This window comes from Anarrhichthys ocellatus, unplaced genomic scaffold (genome assembly GCF_004355925.1).
Source record: "Anarrhichthys ocellatus isolate YVR2014 unplaced genomic scaffold, GSC_Weel_1.0 scaffold4, whole genome shotgun sequence".
Taxonomy (NCBI): Eukaryota; Metazoa; Chordata; class Actinopteri; order Perciformes; family Anarhichadidae; genus Anarrhichthys; species Anarrhichthys ocellatus.
Genome location: NW_022280034.1, coordinates 4,551,539 through 4,570,493, shown reverse-complemented (window position 1 = coordinate 4,570,493; position 18,955 = coordinate 4,551,539). Strand labels below are relative to the sequence as shown.

The 18,955-nt window shown below is 42.5% G+C and overlaps 1 protein-coding gene across 4 annotated transcripts; it reads right to left on the bottom strand.

The window, feature by feature from the left end:
- Positions 1 to 1,507: 1,507 nt before the first annotated feature.
- On the bottom strand, positions 1,508 to 17,817 carry qki2 (QKI, KH domain containing, RNA binding 2). 4 transcript variants are annotated; one of them, XM_031843385.1, is made up of 9 exons: positions 17,208 to 17,817; positions 14,783 to 14,931; positions 13,523 to 13,639; positions 9,710 to 9,853; positions 7,904 to 7,991; positions 7,403 to 7,687; positions 6,545 to 6,568; positions 5,833 to 5,910; positions 1,508 to 3,788 (listed from the first exon to the last, which is right to left on the bottom strand). In XM_031843385.1, the coding sequence occupies exons 1-9, from the start codon at positions 17,347 to 17,349 to the stop codon at positions 3,766 to 3,768; spliced, it is 1,050 nt and encodes a 349-aa protein (XP_031699245.1). In that variant the 5' UTR covers positions 17,350 to 17,817; the 3' UTR covers positions 1,508 to 3,765. The 4 variants fall into 4 exon arrangements, with proteins under 4 accessions (XP_031699245.1, XP_031699244.1, XP_031699246.1 ...); XM_031843384.1 differs by lacking the exons at positions 1,508 to 3,788; positions 6,545 to 6,568 and having other exon boundaries at positions 4,537 to 6,544; positions 17,208 to 17,816; XM_031843386.1 differs by lacking the exons at positions 1,508 to 3,788; positions 6,545 to 6,568 and having other exon boundaries at positions 4,537 to 5,910; positions 17,208 to 17,816.
- Between the last annotated feature and the right edge of the window lie 1,138 nt (positions 17,818 to 18,955).

Genomic DNA, 18,955 nt, shown 5'->3' with positions numbered 1-18,955 from the left:
TAACTCTGGTCACACACTCTCACACTAAGCTGCCACCCATTTTGTGCCTCTGGCTAATCATCATCATCATCCTCATCATCGGGATACAAACCAAATTTTCAGTTGTGGCATAAAATAGCTGTGATGTCATCTCTGTTATCTTTTTTTTCCCGTCCGTTTTTCATCCTTCATTTCCTCTCTCTTTCTTTCTCTCTCTCTCTCTCTCTCTCTCTTTCTTTCTTTCTCTCTTCCTCTCTCTCTTTCTTTCTGTCTCTCTGAGCTCCCAAACACAAAAGACAAAGAGGCCACGACAGGACCCCAGTGTATGCTGGTTGTCAAGGAGACAAGGAGACAGTGTTGGGTCTTTAAACGGCCTCAGAGGGGTGTGCGGAGTTAGGGGGAGTTGGCCTTATTTACATGGGAAGAGGACAAGGGAGAGACGGGGTTTGAAATACAACTTTTGAGCAGCTTATAGGACTCTTGTTATTCAGCTAAAATCATTCCGCCGCTCGGCCATCAAATATTTACCAAGCGGAGAGAATCCGGAGTTGTTAATTATGTGGAGAATGTTGTGCATACATAGTAATGTAAATCAACCTGTCTTTTCCTCTCACTTTCTCTCTTTATCTCACCCACACACACACACACACACACACTTTAAATGTAAGCGCTGGGAGCTCTGGGCCCCAGTGTTGGCAATGGCGAAGAGCTGACTGCAGAATACATTACCAGATGCTTGAAGAGTGTTTCATACCAGACTAGGAGAAGAAGAAAAAAAGCACAGAACTTGACTGAAAACAGGAAAAACACAGAGAAGAGTACACACCCATCCAAACACACACCATGCACCCCCACCCATTTATATCCACACAGTCTCCCTTGTACTTCCTCTCGCTGTCTCCGCTCTGCTTCTTCCTGTCCAGAGGGTTGTCAGCAGCGGTCACATTATGTCCTTTCTCTCTCTCTGTGATCAGGGGGTGTTGGGGTTGCGGCCACAGAGCCCGGCTCAACTCCAAGCCTGAAGTTCAATATCACCCCTCAACTCCACAATGAAGGCAGGAAGGGCAGGGAGAGGACGAATGAGCCACCCACTGCTGCATTCACCACAGAAAACCCCCGTGTGATTTTCTCCTTTTTTTTTCTTCTCTTTGGCGTGTGAAACCTTAAATGTGCAGTTTAAAGGGAACTTCAAGTGTCAAAGGCTTCAATTACCCACACATTTAATCACCCCTCTTTATATTTTAATGTTTTTGCACCCCGAGACAAAAAGGAGCCTAATTACCACAAACGCAGTTACCATGACAAATCTAGGATATTATTGGTGGGTTTTCAGACTTCAGGGACAGACTGTGTAATATTTACTCTGCAGATGTTTGAGGGCGAGCTTGCACAATCAATTTCCCTTTAATTCCCAAGCCATCTAGTCCTCCAAACCTGATCCCCCCCCTTCCTTTTTTTCTGTTATATATGTGCATGCCTCTGAGAAACCATGGTGAGTTGGGTTTGTTTTGTTCTCTCTTATTACACACATCACTGTGTGTAATGTCTACTTAAATAGCGGGAGTATGGAGAACAAGAGACAGAGCGCAGAAAAGGAGAAGTGGGAAAAAAACATGTTTTGGCCCTTTCCTTGGGTTTCTTTCCCCCTTCGGTATCTTAGGCGTGTTTGGTGATTAGTATGCAGAAAGGAAGCTGATTTGCATAATTAAGTGCTACAGAGAAAAAGCAACAAAGTTTGTTAGTTTTACAACTATGAGTTTAATAGTGTACAAAGAGTTATTCCTGCTCACTTGAAAAGTTAAACGTTCATGGTTCAACACATATCTTTCTTTTTCATTTCTTTTAGACAAACATGTAATTTGTTGTTTTTTTAAAAGGAATCCAAAGCAGAGACAGATACCATTAAAGAGGTTAATAATCACAGAAGTGGTAACAGTTAGTAACCGTGGCACTGAAGAGTATATTAATGTTGTACTACACTGTTAATTGTCACACTCATAGTATACAAAAGGCACAGAGGGCAAGCAATGTTGATGTCAAAGGCTCAAGTTAATACAGAGGACATCAGAGACTCCAGTATATCAGGACATTGATTACTAATGACACACCAAGGATAGTTATATTCATCCAATTACTCTCCGTAATAAGGCATAATGTTCTTATCTGAAAAGGTCATTTAATGTTATTTTCAGGTACAAAATAGAATATAAAAATACATTATAAACTTGTTACAGATGTTACGGCTCCATGATTTTTTTCTTCTTTTTTTCTTAAGTCAAGGCATCAGCTGGTTTGTGTGTATGTGTGTGTGTGTAACTGTACCACACCTTCTGAATAGGAGGATACTCAGGCAGAAATAAAGATATGGACGACTTCATCTCCAACAAAACAATCAAACACAAAAAATTGATAAAATATAACACTGTTCTCTCGAGGTATCCGAACCTCACATATACATTTCAGACACGGTAGCTTCAATACTGCGCAGCACTTCCAATTCAAATGACCCACTTTTTTTCAACTTTTTTGGCACTAAAATCTGAATTGAGAAGAGTTATGGGTGTAAAGACATCAAATGCAGACGATTACAATTAATCTGCATAAACCCAAAAGGACATAATTTCATGCTGGGCACAAACCCACGATGTGGTAGCAAAAGATTTAGGTGCAACATTGTTCCATTGCTCTCAAATAAATAAAGGCACTGTTGTTCAAGCTCATACAATACTGTAGTGTGAAAAAGGCAAAGGCATCGTTGTGTAAGTCCTCTCGATTTAGACAAAGGAAGTGCAACCTTCCTTCTGTGTGTGCGGATCTGCACCGTACAGACTTGGCATTTACACTGCATATGTTGACTCCGTATTGGGAAACTTTACTTATTAAGAAAAACTCAAAAGATACTTTGGCATTTTGGATTCCAGTTTGTTCTCGTTTCCTTACCGAGCACCTGTTGCTTTCACTTTTGTGTTGTTTTGTTTTCCTTGTTCCAACGTGTGAACGGGAGAATTGGAAATCTCGGAAAAGATTCACAAAATAACACACTCTTTGAAACACGAGTGACATTTTAAACACATCACTGGAACCACTTGTTGGTGTTACAAGTGAAGGGAAAATGTGTTAATATGTCGTTATCACAACACCAACTTTGACGTATAAATTAATTGAAATGGTCGGCCCTGAAAATGGCCGTTCCCCTGAAAGAGTGTGCAGAAAAGTGAAGTAAGAGGTGCCCGAAGAGGAAAGATGTTTCAAAATATCAACATATCTCATTTAGTTTTAGTGTTTATGGAGGGTTTCTGCGCTGGATAAGTACCATTATCATCAGTATAGTTACCATGTTATTAATAGAGTCATTATTATTGCATCACATGGACTGAGGGTAGGGCAGCTCAGATTGACAGCTGGGCACAGCCAGGGATTGGTTTAGGAGCTCTTCACCAGTTTCGGGCCTGGCCCCAGTTAAGTCTACTGGTTATGCAACAGCTGTTACAGATTGGGGATTTGAACTGGTTGTAAAACATGCTCAGACTGGCGTTGGGCTTTTGGAGTGGAAGGCACGTTTGGTAAAGTTTAGGTTAGGACTTGGTGATGGGCGGGGTCCTGAGGTCTATTCCCATGATCGCTGTCGTCTGGTTGGCTGGTTAGACAGAAGCAGCCGGGATGTTCCCAATGTGCTGGTCTGGTTGGCTGAGCTGGGGGAGTGACGGGGGCCGCGGGCCAATGAGCACGCCAGCGGGCAGAGATGGGCGGGTCATCAGTGGGCGGAAAGGTCAGAAGGTCAAGGGGTCATGGGTTAGTTGCCGTGGCAGCTAGAGTTAGACAGACAGAGACGGACAGACGTGGAAAGGAAACAAAAAGGGCACATAAAAGGGGACATAAAAAGAAAAAAAGATAGAAGAGAGATTAGTGTCAGCTAGTGGCGTCAGGATGACAACAAGGCAGATCTACTGCAGTCACACAGCAGGAGGGGCGCTACCTACGAGCTGCACAACACCTTCATGAGCCCTGCATAACCATTCAGGAGGACTCGCATCAACCACCGGGTGGTGACACGAGGAATGGCTGGTTAGCGATGCTCTCGTGCGCTCATGAAGGTGTTCACAGGGTTAAGCTTGAGGAGATGCCCCTCCTGTCGAGTGGCCGCTGCTATAGTGATACTACTCGTGCTAGCCGGACTACGTCTAGCACAGACAGACAGTGAAACCATGGACAGAGAGAGAGAGACAGCATGGTTTCATGTGGGTGAGAGAGTGACCTTTATGTCCACAGAACAGTGTCTGGGCCTCAGATATACTTTCACTTACTGACAAGTCCAGCTATTGTTTAGCAGCAGGCGTAAAATCAGGGTGATTAACAGTTGTGATTAACTGATTATTGATTATGGTTTGATCTATTTGCTATGAAGTATTAGAAGAGCACCTAATGACTAAGCAAAGAGGCACCATAAGAGATAGCGATGAGAGGTTAAGAGATGGTGATTTTAGAGGGACTTAAGAAACAATTTAACAATAGACAGACTAACTACAAGAATTTAGAGGCTTTGGTTTCCTTTAGAGATTTTTTTTCAATAGTCATCTTTATTGCCTTTTAGTGTTTTTTGTCCATCGTGTACAACAAGAGCACCACCGCTCTCACACACACACACACACACACACACACACACACACACACGCACACACACAAATACACACACATACACACACACACACACACACACATATAATGTAGCTAGCTAGTCCATTTCTATTGCATAAAACAGTCACGAGGCCTGTGAATCCAGAAGGTCACCTCATCTTAAATAGACAGAGCAAAACACTGCCTTCATTGCCACCTTTCGCGGTGACTAAAACAGTAGTAGCTACACACCTTGAACAAAAGTTTGAAGTTTACATGGAGACACTTCATCTATAAAAAGCGTATCGTAAAAACAAAAATAAAATTTTACAAACTAAAAAAAACTAAAAAAAAAGTACTACAAGTATTTCCAAAGCGATCTTGTTTCATAAGCTTCATATAAGCACTTAAATCCTTAAAATCCCTATATACAAATTTATTTTGCAGCTAAATACATGGTAACAGCACCCCTCTGGCTAGGAAATATATGAAAGATGTAAACAGCCCCAATGATAAAGTCCAGTGGGCGACTGATAAGACCAAAACAACAGTATTTCATACAAAAGAGCTTGTAACACAGACTTCAGTAGTTATCACACGCTGTGTTTTAGTAGTAAAGACCAAAGATCATATTGAATTGAATGACCTTCAGAGAAAAGACAATCACTGTTACTTTAAGTGTCATATAGTCATTGGGCACAACACAGGATTTAATTTAAAAAAACATTTGTGGAAATCTACTGGAATGAAGTTGGGTATAAATAAAATTTCCCACAGTTATTTGTCGGGTCATAAGTAGTAGTGAAGAGATAAAAACAACAACGAAAAAAAACCCACAAACGTTTCTGAGAGAGAGGACTTCAAATCCAGAGTCACAAGGATCGAGTCACATGAATGGAGCGATCCATTCTAATTGAGAGGGTCCCGGCCTGCAAGCCGTCCAGTTTATCTACCAGGCGAGCAAAGATAACCGCTGCAGCTGTCACCATTCACATGGTTCCTCCCAATCTGCTCACTTATTTCACTTTCACTGCAACAAATACCGTTCACATTTTACACCGATGCCGTGTCAGCGTGTGACCTTTTTCGTCTGATGCAGTTCTTTCTTTTTCCCCCCGTTTTTTAAGGCATGCCATATTACAGACGCATGTAAACTGAAATTGGTCCATTGGTCTGCATGCACCCACACTAACACACACACATACACATACACATAAAGTGGCTGGTGAGCTAACTAACCTCTGTCTGGGGTCACTACCCTTTGGTAAGGATGGATTCTCTTGTCGTAGCGTCGTACCTTAGTGGTCATGGCACCTGCTAACAGCCATTGACATCGCCAAAACAGAACACAGAAGGTTACTCATCAGAAAGACATCAAACAGTCCGCTCATGGCACCAACATCAGTGAAACCAGGAATCTACAAAGTGTTCAAGGCTGAGGGTGAAAGTAAATCAAAACATCTCACTTCTAAGAGACAGAGTTCTTGTTGTTTCGTGGTCTTCTGTTCTCTAAAGAAAATATTAATCCAAACCACTAATTTCTCACTAAGCTTCACTAGTAGATTCAACATCGGCTGTAAGCAAAGTCACTCTATAGCTCTGTGATTAAAATAAGCTTTAACATATATTAAATCACAAACAGCGGCACTAAAATATCTATCGGTTCACTAAAATGTGTTAAAATTACAAGCAGAAGCTGAACTATTAAAAGAAGTTAAATAGCTGTCACACCACAACACTAGTCTGCTAATACAAAGAGGAAATGAACAGGAATGGACACTTGACGACAGAATGACTGTCGAGGAATCTGTCATCCTAAAGTATGAGCAAACTTTGAGTGTTTGCTCTGTGGGATAAGTATGTGTTGGGGGGTGGGGGGTCTCTGCAAGCCAGTCCGTGTGTGTGCTAGGAAGGGTTGCTATCGCTTAGCCTTTGGTTGGGAAAGCCATACCTGCAAAAACACAGGAAGAAGGGACTGTTAGCCCAGCAATGAGCTTCAGCATTCTTCTATATATGTTGCGGATGTATTACAAGAGCTGGATATGGATGCCAATTTGTCCCAGTAGAGAACCGTGGTAATGCAGCAGAAAAGAAATGGTGCGGTTCTGCTTCCTAACCCGTCAATAACAGAAAACGTCAGGTTTTTGATCGCGTTCTGGCTGTTAAGATTTCAAAAGCACCTTGCAAAGTAATTTCCCAGTTTTGTTCTCAGTCAGTAACTGTCCTCCGCGTGCATGCACGTCATTTTTTTCAAGCACAAATGCACACTTCTCGTCTTTCATGTCTCTCAGGGTCCTGTCCTGTAGTGCAATATGTTCATTGTGTAAATGAATTGTGGGTGAGCTTGTATGTGACTGTGTTAACTACTCTACTCTCGTATAAAAGAGATCATTTACAAAAGGAAAGCCAACGTGTGGCTTTAGCCTCGCAAGCTAACAGTTAGCAACGGATGAAATTCGGCTCTCAAATTTGTCATTACCAGACTTTTGTGTATATAGACCGTTGAGTCGAGTCAATTGATAGCATGACTGCATAAATGAAGAGTTAACGAGTTAAAAGAGTCAACGTAACACACCCTCATAGACGCAGGTACTGTATAAGCCATGTTCAAGTGCAGAACTTTACTGTGGCGCAAAAAGCAATTTGTCGTCTAAAGTTGTCGTCTATGGGACAAGTGGCGACAGAGACTAACAAAGAGGATTTTTGACGTACGAGATTGCTGAGCAACTTTCATTGGAGTCCGCTATCCAGTTCTCATAATACATCCATTGACTCTATAAGAACTGATGAGCGTTTGATCTCCAAATACCTAAAACTCCAGTTGAGTCAATCGGGTATTCCAATATGGAGGGCGTGAGTGTGTACGGATACTCGTAGGGCGTGTAGATGATTCCAGATTCAGGCCCTTGCTGCATCAGCGTCTGGTGCGGATTGCCTCCCTGCATGAGGGCGGAGCTCTGGATCTGACGAATCAGAGGCATGATGGTCTGCGTGTTGACGGGGGCGGCGTTGCGCAGGGAAGGAGGCAGGATGGGCGTCGGGCCTGTGATGAGCCGAGGCGCCTGAGGTGTCCCGAGTGGGAAGCCGGCGGTGACTGTGTGGCACACGAACATACAATAACGCAAGTATGCGCACACCCACAAGCAGGCACACACAAACAATAGACAGGGGAGAAGAGGAGAGGACAAACAGTCTATTTAACAGGAGAAACAGAGGCATTGTTCATATATACAGTGGACTCCTGTACCGAGACCCCTCCTTTGTCACCCACCAACCCTCCTCCACAAGTTAACTATGATGTCATTCTTACGCGTCTTGACATTGGCATCTCTGTAGGTCCCATTGAGAATGGCCAGCTCCATCAACTGCATTTTCTTCAGGTTGTCCTCCCCCTCAGCCTACAGAGCAGAGCAGCACAATCAGCTCACTTAGCCAGGACTGCCATTCAGCCATTTGACAAGTGAATGAATTAACTTTTGTGGGTGTCAAAAAGTCAGCAAATGTTACAGTATGCGGACACTAATTATGATGCAAGAGGGAATTGTTTTTTGTTTGCAAAAATCACGATTCCCTTATTCTTATATTTCGAATTGATTAGGAACCTCCAAAACTGTTTTTTTCTATAAACAAACACAGATATTGCTGCTGATGGACAGTTATTCTACACACTAAGTCAAAGTTGTGTCAAGGATTATTCTGTGATTTGTTGGAAAATCCCTGAAAAAATAGTTTTAAAGTGTTATTTTGAGTAGAATTATCTTTTGAAGTTGGCCTACCAATTGTATTTATGTAACAGGCAGCATTTTTAGTTTTTGTAGCACTTGAATTGTTATTCTTAAAGTCAATAAGATATTGATAGAAATTAAACATTTTTATTTGTGCAAGTTTAGCATGAATAAATGTTGCTTTTTTTTGTCTTAGGTGTGTGTTTACATGATTGCAATCAGTTGATATAAGTTTTTCAAATATAAAAACATAATCTTATACACACTTAACTCTGCCATCATTAGCGCACAGAAGACTGGCGCACATCCTGAAATTAGCATTCCTACGTACTGAATCAAGAACTGATTTTTTAATGGAATTGTGAGATACGGAGAGATTCACACCCTTAATAATAACATAGACTGAAACAAAGATGACCAGACTTTGTACACAGCCGCTCCACCATACAGGACACATTTAACTTCTTAGCTCCGGTTACAGCTCGGTGAAAAGCTTGACTGATTTACAGTCGAAAAGCCAGGTCGGCTGGGTTAAACCAACACATATCATTAACTTAACCCTCCACACACACGGATTTACAAACGGAAGTGAACAGGTGCTCAGCTCCTGATTGCCTGCAGACACTTCTTACATCCTTAAACTTCGAGGTTTTGCCGATACCGTGCTGTGATTAGAGTGGAAGTGACGGCTGATTGCCGCAATAGAAATCCCCCTGCTGGTTTTTTCACTCTGTTTCTATTGTTGCAAATAATGCAGAAAAAAAAAAAAGGAAGGAGCCTTGTGATTTTCAAAATATGTGCTTTTGTGTTTGTGTGTACAACAGGATGTTTTAGAGCATGCGTGTGTGTGTGTGTATCTATGTGCAGTGTGTTTCTTGTTTGTCGTCATGTTTGTGCACGTTTATGCATGTATGTATGTCTGTGGGGGGGATGTAGGTGGGCTGGAGAATGTGAGAAATGTTGAGGAGTGCAATCAAAACGTCCCCTTGTGCGGACAACAAAAAAAAACAGGGCGAAAAAAGGAATACTGTAGCCAGTAGTTGGGAATGAAGTGAGTTGTGAACGAGTGAAAGGAGTGATGGAGTGGGGAGAACAAGTGAACAGACTCTCCATTCATTCCCTCAGCCTTTCAAACAACCCGGGGTTACCATGGAAACCCCTTTATACGTGTTCCCTAATTACCCTAACCCCTTACACATACTCTCTCATACACACAGAGACACACAAAAAACACAGAAAAGACACAAACACACAGTTTTTTGGACTGACAATCCCCTTCCCCCCTTCCATGCATACCAACACAGTGAACTCTCATCCAGTCACATGCAGTTTTTCCGTCAGTCCAGTCCATAATATTTGCCATCCAAAGGGGTTTACGGACTGATACTCACAGCTGGTACGAGAAGTTTCTTGACCTCGTTGATGGCCCGCTGGAGTTTGATTTTGGCCCGGTTGTGTGTGTCCTCCACTGTGATCAGGACATGGAGGTCCTCGCTGAGGTGCTCCCAGTTGGGCTTCCCTCGGTTCATCTCCTCCTGAAAAACATTTTAAAAGCTCTGTTTGAATGCGCCACACAAGCTCGGTCCATTACCGGCACAGAGGGAACAGGATTTCACTATTCTTCTTGTTTGGCTCGGCTCTTGGATCGGCCTCAAACCACACACACACACACACACACTCGAGGCTCAAGGTCGTGCAATGCAACTTTGTTCGTTATCAAACTCACGAAATAACCATTTTGCTCTTCGGTGGTTACACAAGTTTGGAGTTGCATTTCATTGAAGGCACTCCCCCAAATCACACCATTCTTCACTTTTTTAATCTTATCTATTCCCTTCTTTAATCTCTCGCTGACACTTAATCAAAACTAGTGCCGAACATATGGTCCATTCGTTGATAAACTGTTGGAGCTCAGTACCAAATTAATAAGACAGTGCTGCAGCCTTACTATTTTAAATTTAGGCCTGAACACAAACACATGATGTGTCTTAATGTTGTAAAATCTGGTGGTTGCTGTTGTGCTTCCTTAATGTTCTTGTTGTGTAGTGAATATACTTTGTGTTTTTACAGTGTTCATTTTCTTAACAGAGATTTTTTTATCTGTTTCTTGTCCTGAAGATGTAAATCAGTATAGCTAACTCTGGTACAGCTAAATAATCGGTGCATTGTCCATGTCAAATAAATCAATTAAATATTCTGATGTTGATTAAATAACAATAATAATCATTTCGTAGGTAAAAATACCAGATTATCGGCCCTGTTGCTGGTTGTGTTTGTTGGTCTCCTGAAGGTTTGGATAACTTTGTGTTCCAAATAGTTAGAAAAAAATACCAAACCCAAGCTGGATCCGCTGCTTATCAGATTATTGCAATATTTGGTTTCTTTTGCAAGTTCATCAGACAAATAAAGAATTTGAAGAAAGTCTGTTTGGGCTTATGTGATACATTAGTTATTAGTTTTAGGCTCCAGGGGCTCTAGGAATGACGTTGTCTGTCGGTCATTCTACTACTTCGGTCCAGACTGAAATAACTGATAATTATTAAATGGATTTTTGTGAAATTGTGATTACATGTTCATGGTTCTCAGAGGATGAGTCTTCATAACTCTGGTGATCCTGAACTGGATCAAAATTGAAATCTGTCCACTCCTTTCATTTATAATTAAATAGCTGCAAAACAAATGGCCTTAGCTTTACTGCGTTCAGTGATAATTAGTAAATGTTAGCATGCTAATTCGCTAAAGTAAGATGCTTTCCATGTAAACATTACCTGCTAAACATCAGCATGTTAGCATTGCTGACGTTAGCAATTAGCTCAAAGCACCGCTGTGCTCAAAGGAAAAACTGGACATTTTGGGAAATATGTTTATTTGTTTTGTTGCTGAGAGTTAAAGGAGAATATCAATACCACTCTCATATCTATATGCGATGAATATGAGGAAGCTGAGCATAAAGACTGGAAACAGCTCACCTTGTTTGGTCCAATGGTTACAAAATCCACCCACTAGCATCTCTAAAGCTCACTAACTGGAAAAGTATATTTTGTTTGTTTAATCTTTTAAACCTGTTGTTCAGCAGCCAGTATGTTTTTACAGAACTCTTTGTCAGATGGTCGAATAGCTTCAGAAACCCACTCCCACACACCTTTCCAACGTCAGAGTAGGCGGAGCTGGGTCCAATCACTTTCCGATACCGATAATTCGATATTCACACCCACTGCATGCTGTGATTGGCTCCGCTGAGGTGAGCTGGGTTTCAACTTTGCTCCAAATCTCTTGTTTTTTTAAATGATACAACTATTTCTGTCACTTTTTATGTGTACAAACAAGTGCAACGCTGTGCATGTTTTCCATGACAGACTGAAATTGTGCAGAGTTATAATTTTTATAATATTTTAACGATATTACATCTCATTGACAGCAGGCCTTTCACTCCACCTTCGGGTGAGGTCGTTCACAACAACTATAAACACTTTAATTGCCATTGTGTTTGAACATTACACCGTAAGAACTATCTCTGTTTGACCATAACCTGACCTTTATGCGCTGGAACTATTTCTTGGCAAGGCGGAGTGACTTTGTAGCCAGACCAGCTGTTTCCGCCCCTTGTTTCCAGTCTTTATGCTAAGCTAAGCTAAGCATCTCCTCCCGATTGCAGAAAGGGAGAATGAAAGTGTTGTCAATCTTCTCATATAACTCTCGGCGGAAGGCAAATACACATATTTCCCAAAACTCATTCAAATGAAAATAACTGTTAGTCGTAGCCCAAGTTAAAACCGAAATCATGAAGTCTTTTAACTCAGTATTGCGAGCTGGGACATTCTATCCTCTGTGGATGTTTTGTCAAGTGAGATGTATCATTTTGAAAAACACCAAAAGTCAACATCTTTCTCCCTTCTCCCCCGTTGCCTCCCACTGTGTCTCTGTTTTCCTTCCTCTCTGTCTCTGTGTGTGTCTGTGCGTCTCTCTCTTTCTCTGAGGGGCGTGCGGGGTTGGGAATGTTCTGGAGAGAGAGAAACAAGGGGAGGGGAGGAATGCTGGACTTGCTCCACCTGCCGTTTGGAAAGCTTGTGCCGACTCCGTCCAACAGCAGACACCAGGGGAGAGGAAGGGGGAACAGATGGACCGAACACCAGGACAGAAAAACTGACAACCAAAAACTAATTTCGAGAGAAGGGTTGGTTGGTCGGATGGATGGAGGGATACACAGATAAATGGATAGAAAGACAGACAGACTGATGTTGGGAGGGATGAAAGGCTGGATAGGAAGGAGGGCGGATGGACGGGCGGGCAGAGAGAGAGAAAGAGAAAGAGAGAGACAGAGAGAGAGAGAGAGAGACAGAGAGAGAGAGAGAGAAATAGAAACAGATCGATCTGTGTTTTTGGTAAATTAAGGACCACAAGCTAAAAAAGAGTCTTGCATGTTTCACTCACATAGACTCCATTTCACTACTAAACATTTTCCAAAGCAAATCATGAATATTTTACATTTCTAATGTTTATCGTTCTCAGTCTGCAGGCTGCTATTGGAATCTATTTATTCCAAAGCTGCTGAAAGTCCTCTCAAATGTGCATCCTAACATCATGCCCTAATCAATGTGAGGCACTCCAAGAAAGTAACTTCGACAGTATTGAAAGTACACATAATGTTCAGCATGACGGAGCAACCCGACTTTTTAGACCATGCTAACACGAATGGAAACCAATGGCTGAAAGTAAAAAAAGCTATTTAAAGGAATAGTTTGACATTTTGTGAAATATGCTTATTCGCTTTCGTCTTCGCGGTCTGAAGGTAACAAAATCCGCCTGCCGGCACCTCTAAGGAGCACAAATTTAACTCGTTATCTCGCTCGTTCAAAAAACTGCAGAGTAAAAATGACATGTTGTGTTTTAACCGTGGTTATGTGTGGGATTATTTCTTGAACCTAAAACAAGACTTTGAGGATTTCGGACAGAGCCGGGCTAGCTGTTTCCCCCAGATTCCATGTTTGTGCTAAGCTAAGCTAACTCATGGCTGCAGCTTCATATTTAGCATACAAACATAAAAGTTTGTATCAATCTTCTCTTTTAACTCTCAAGAATTGAAAACTAATCGTGAAAATAAATGCGATGTGCGTATGCAAAATAATTCTCACGGCCTGTAACAGAGCCATACAAATGACAATGAAGGTGTGTGTCTTGTGTGTTTTTGTGAGTGGTTTTTTTACCTTCTTCTTGTCTCTCATGGAGCCCTTTCCTCGCACCATAATCTTGCATCCGGTCTCTGCCTCCAGTTGTTTGGCCGTCAGTCCACGTGGGCCCAGGATCCTCCCTACAAAGTTAAACTACGCAAAAGAGCAAGAAAAAAAACACACATGACAGTAAAAAAAAAACAGACCTGAAGGAAGACAGACACATTTCACATCACATTCTCAGACTGTCTTTTTTACAATGTGTGTGTATTTGCATGTGTCAGTGTTTGTGCATCTGTGATGTGTTACTCAGAGAGACAAAAATAGCTCATTATACGGGTGCTGGCTGGTGCTGGTGGCATAACAGGACAGCGCCGTTCTCTTAACCTTATCTGTCACAAAGACTGAGTGATTAACTAGACAGCTGCCCTTCTGTGAGTGAGTGAGTGTGTGTGTGTGTGTGTGTGTGTGTGTGTGTGTGTGTGTGTGTGTGTGCGATTGTTTCCTTGCCACTGTCCCTCTGTCTCTCATAGCATTTGTCCAGCCTCTTCCTACTTTTCTAACTCCACTTTATTTGACCTAATGTTATCTTCAGTTGCAACATATTCGCTCCGGGCTCAGGGGCGACCCAAGAGTCTCTCCAAGACACGGCCGCAAATCCAGATAGAGGAACCTCTCTCTAAATTTAACCCTGATCTCAACCGTTTTCCAGTGTGTGTGTGTGTGTCTCCTGTTAGCCTCCTGTCATGTGAGTGAGGACAGCCTGTCATTGTATTCGGTGATTGGCGAGCTGATGCGTGGGGAAAATCATGTGAGCATGAGGATCAACGCAACTCATATCGAAGTGCTTAACTGTACTTGGCGGGAGCTGCGGCGTACTGGTCCCTTCACTGACTGCCGTGCACTTGTCTTTATATTTGGGGGAAAGACTTCATCCACCTTTTTAAGAGTGGTGGAAATATATATGGTGTAATCGTACGTAATCAGGAAGTAAGGGAATATTGCCTTTTTGAGAAAAACAAATCTGAATCTTAAAATATTACTGTAAATTATGAATTTTTATCTTATTGGAAACACTGGCCAGGGTTTATTATCGATCAAGTCAAGATTACATCATTGGGTGTGAGCACAGATGATCTCAGAATGAAATCAGCTTGTAGATAAAATATAAAGCTATGATTAAAAGCCTCACTGACCCTCTGGCCGCCCATCTGTAACCACGAGGAGATAAAGTCACCGGACAAAGTAAACAGAAACTCTTCTGAAAGGTCAAATGTCATGGATTCGTCCACTCACGTCGGGGTACTCTTTGACAGGCACGTAGAGCTTCTCCTGCAGCTGAGCGACGGGGCCGACAGCTTCGGGAAGCTCCTCCATGTCCCGCCCGTTGAACATGCCACCGTTCACTGTGTCGTTGTACATGTCCTTGCGTACCCTGCCGATTTCTGGGAGACAGAGACAGAAAGAGGGAGCAAAGTTTAACCGAAGGCGTCCGTGAAAGTGTCGAGGAGCAACCGCAAGTGTCACGTTTCTTCAGACCGTCTATTTCTTAGAACGATGAGTCACGGCCACCAGGATTACGGGAGGCTCTGAGTGTGACAGCAGACAGACAATTACGACAGATACACAGGGAGGCAGGGAGACGGTCACAAGCATTCTCCACCACAATGTAGTGACTGGTTTGCAATCAGGCCTCCTCTATTACTGACAATTCCTGTCTTTCTATTTCTTTCTCCAACTGGGTTTAACACACACACACACACACACACGCACACACACACACACACACACATGCACACTGCTCCCCATTTCAGTCTGTAAATAACACAAGGAAAAACATACATGTCAGTGGGGGTCAAAGTGACCTACTTTACCCACCAGTTTTTATGAAGTTCTAGTACAGGACAGTTATTCAACAACCACAAAAATCTCAATTTTTAAAAAGCAAGAAGGCTGCAACTAGTGATTATTTACACACCATTGTCTTGATTAACTGATAAATCTTCTGGCATATAAAGTTTTTCCAGAGTTTTTGACATCTTCAAATGAATGATATAAACCACAGAAAAGCTGCAAAATGACTTCAATGATCAAGTTCTTGTCTTAGGTTTGGTGCAGAAGCACCAACATAAGTGAGACTATGTTTGTCTGCCTGTCTGTTTGTTTAGTGTTGTCTCAATGGCCGACGTTAGCCTTTGATGCCTTTGTAATGACACGCTAGCACAATAATAACTGACTACTGCACTACACAAATATATGCAACACATACACACTGACACCCGGCTTCAACTCTCACACACACACACACACACACACACACATTGCAGAATAACTGCCTCGAGGCACAAATATCATCTGACCTAAGCAGGCTGACAGGCATGTCTCCCCGCTCTGAGAGTGATAAGTCTGACCATAATAACTACAGTAGGATCCTATAATTAAAGCCACAGCTACAGGGACAATGATGATCCTCTAATAACCCACTCTGACCTGTTACAGACCAAAAGTGACAATTAAAAAAACACACACACAAATCTGCACAGTCAAGCAGGGCTGTTGTCACACTTCAGCTAAAACAGGGAGGAAATTGAGAAGTGAAAGAAGAACAAGAGAGTCAAAGGAAATAGAGATAAAGGGGGGGGGGGGGGGAAGCTGTAGCAGGCCTTATCTTAACACTTCAACCTGTCATTGGATTATATATAGACCGGACTCCACCGGAGTGTTTCCGAATATGCCACAAACATGCACCCTGACAGTATGTGTGACTGGCAGGCTTTCTTATTACCCGGCACAAACTTTGTTGGTGCTGTGCCCTTGTCCACATTACTCAGGCAGGAGATACAGCCAGGCTGAAAAACGAGCACGGTACAATGCCTTTCATTCTAACCGAGGGTGTCACATTATTGTGGGTGAGGGATGAATGTGCCCGGCTGTCAGTCTTCTACATGAACACGACCAGAGATGTGAGGTTGACCCATGTGTCAGGCTGCAGAGGTCGTCTGGTATAAGAACAACCTTGCTGCGTCATGAGACATGTCACAGAGCACAAAGTCAGGACCTCGGTGATCCTGATGTGCAACAACAGTAGCAACAACAGGCCTCGGGAACTTGTGGGAACTGACATTTAAAAAAAAGCGTGCCCTTAAAAAATAAGATGCCACTTTTAAACTTTTTTTTTTTTTTTGCATTGATGCCAGTCTTTTGTCGTTATTTCTGAGGTGCTTGCAAGAATCGTAAGATATCAACAAGTGAAGCGCATTGATAAGTTGTACAGACAGCATGTAAGCAGCCTCAAATCAAATATTTTACACAGTGACACGCTCTCGTTCCTGCTCAGGGATGGGCTGCATCATTCACATAAGCCTGCGCATTAGGTCACTGGACTAACAACTGTCTGTTTGTTCCCATCACCAACTGTGTGTGTGTGTGAGTGTGTGTGTGTGTGTGTGTGTGTGTGTGTGTGTGTGTGTGTGTGTGCGTGTGCTGCTCTCAACAAAATTAAAATGTGACTTGAGGTAAAGCAAACATCGAATTCACGCGCTCATTTTTAATTTACAACCATATCTCTATGAAGGAATTCAGTGTAAAGCAACATAAATACAATGTGGGTTAATAATTCATCATTAGCATATCTCAGTGTTTGATGGGATGACATTTGTTTGACAAGTGCTTAGAGTCTTCAGTGAAGGGGGTTAAAACACCCGAACTGAAGCCGAGTTACCTTCATCCAGCAGCCGCTCCAGATGCGTAAAGATGCCGCTGAAGTTGGGCAGGGAGCTCATCACCTTCCTGTCGTTCATCAGCTGCATCAGGTAGTCCGGGTTGGACTTGGGTCTCTCCTTCACCTCTGTCTCTCCGACCATGGCTTTAGCTTATACAATAAAGTGACCTAGCTGACGTTAGTGGAGAAACTTGTGGGGAAATTCACCCAAAACACACACACACACGCACACGCGCGCTCCGACACAAGCGATGCGAGGACCCCAGGGGTTTCCACCGGCCTCTCTGTTAGCTGATCAAATTCAAATATCAGCTCCGGTTAAACCGACTGTCCTTCGGTTAACGTTTCGTCTGCGTGCCCTTCTTTTCTTCCCCCCCTGTGTCCAACTCTCTCCAGAGTTTGAAAAAGTTCCTTTTTGGAGTGGAGTTTGGCTCTTTTTTGAGACTTCAGGCGACACTTCAAAGGACTCCACGCACTAAAATAAACAATCGCCCATCAACTGGCCCCGGCTGCTCCGCTAGTGTCCGCCCGGTGTGTCGGTATTCTGCAGCGGGTATCGACTCCCTATCATATGATTACAGTACAGCAGCAGCACGAGTGGGATGTCAAGAGCGCGCCGCGCGTCGCCGCTATCTCAGGGGAGGAGGCTCGTGCTCGTCCCCACAGAGCCCCCGCCTCTCTCTCGCGCGCGCACAGGCACGCACGCGCACACACACACACACACACACACCTTACACCCACAGTATAACAATATAACAGCTCCACATATGTATTCACACCTGTTACTGTGCATCACTTGTCCTGTGAAGTGTGTGTGTGTGTGTGTGTGTGTGTGTGTGTGTGTGTTTCAAGGTGCCCTCATGTACTGAACATCAATTTTGACGTATTTGTACTTTAGCCTCTACTTCTGATACAAAAGAAGCATATATCACTATCATCTACTTCTAAATTGTTGTACTAATACAACAATTTAGAAATTAAAGTCCTGCATTCAAAATCCTGCTTAAGTAAAAAATTATCATCAGCAAATTATATCAAAAGTAAAAGTACTGGTTCCACTGACAAATTATATTGGATTTGGTTGTATATTACATTATTTGATTGTTGATATTGATGCATCAATGTACAAGCAGCAAATTGTTGTAGCTGGTCAAGGTGGAGCTAGTTTAACTTTATTTAGTTAGATAGTTTAATAGGGGCCGGGCCCCTCCAAAGGGTCACTAGATAAATCTGAGGGGTCGTGACATGACTAGTGGGAGAGGAAATAAGAAGAGATATTCATTTTTGTGTGGATTTATTCCTGATTTCTGCTTCTATTCTGAAGTATTGCATATGTTTACCTATTTGGGCCTCCAAAAGTAATTTAAATTCAACCTTCTGAGAAGTTTGGTGTCATAAATATCTAAAATATGACAAGCGATCAGGAACCACTGGTTTAATCTTATATTTTATTCGTATGAAATCAAATTTTTACTTGTTAATTGACAAATCAACTTTCCCTTATGACACTCTAAGTACACTTTGCTGATACTACTTCTGCACTTTTACTTCAGCATTAAATAGCTTGTACTTGTGATGAAGTATTTTTGCACTGTAGTACTGACACTTTGACTTAACGTCCACCTTTCACACAACATGAACCCCCCCCCCCCCCTTCCCCCCTCTCCTGTTCACACCCTCCACTTTCAGGACTTTTGTCAAGGATCCTGAAATAATAAGAAGGTGCGATGTGTGAGTTGGTGCTCTCT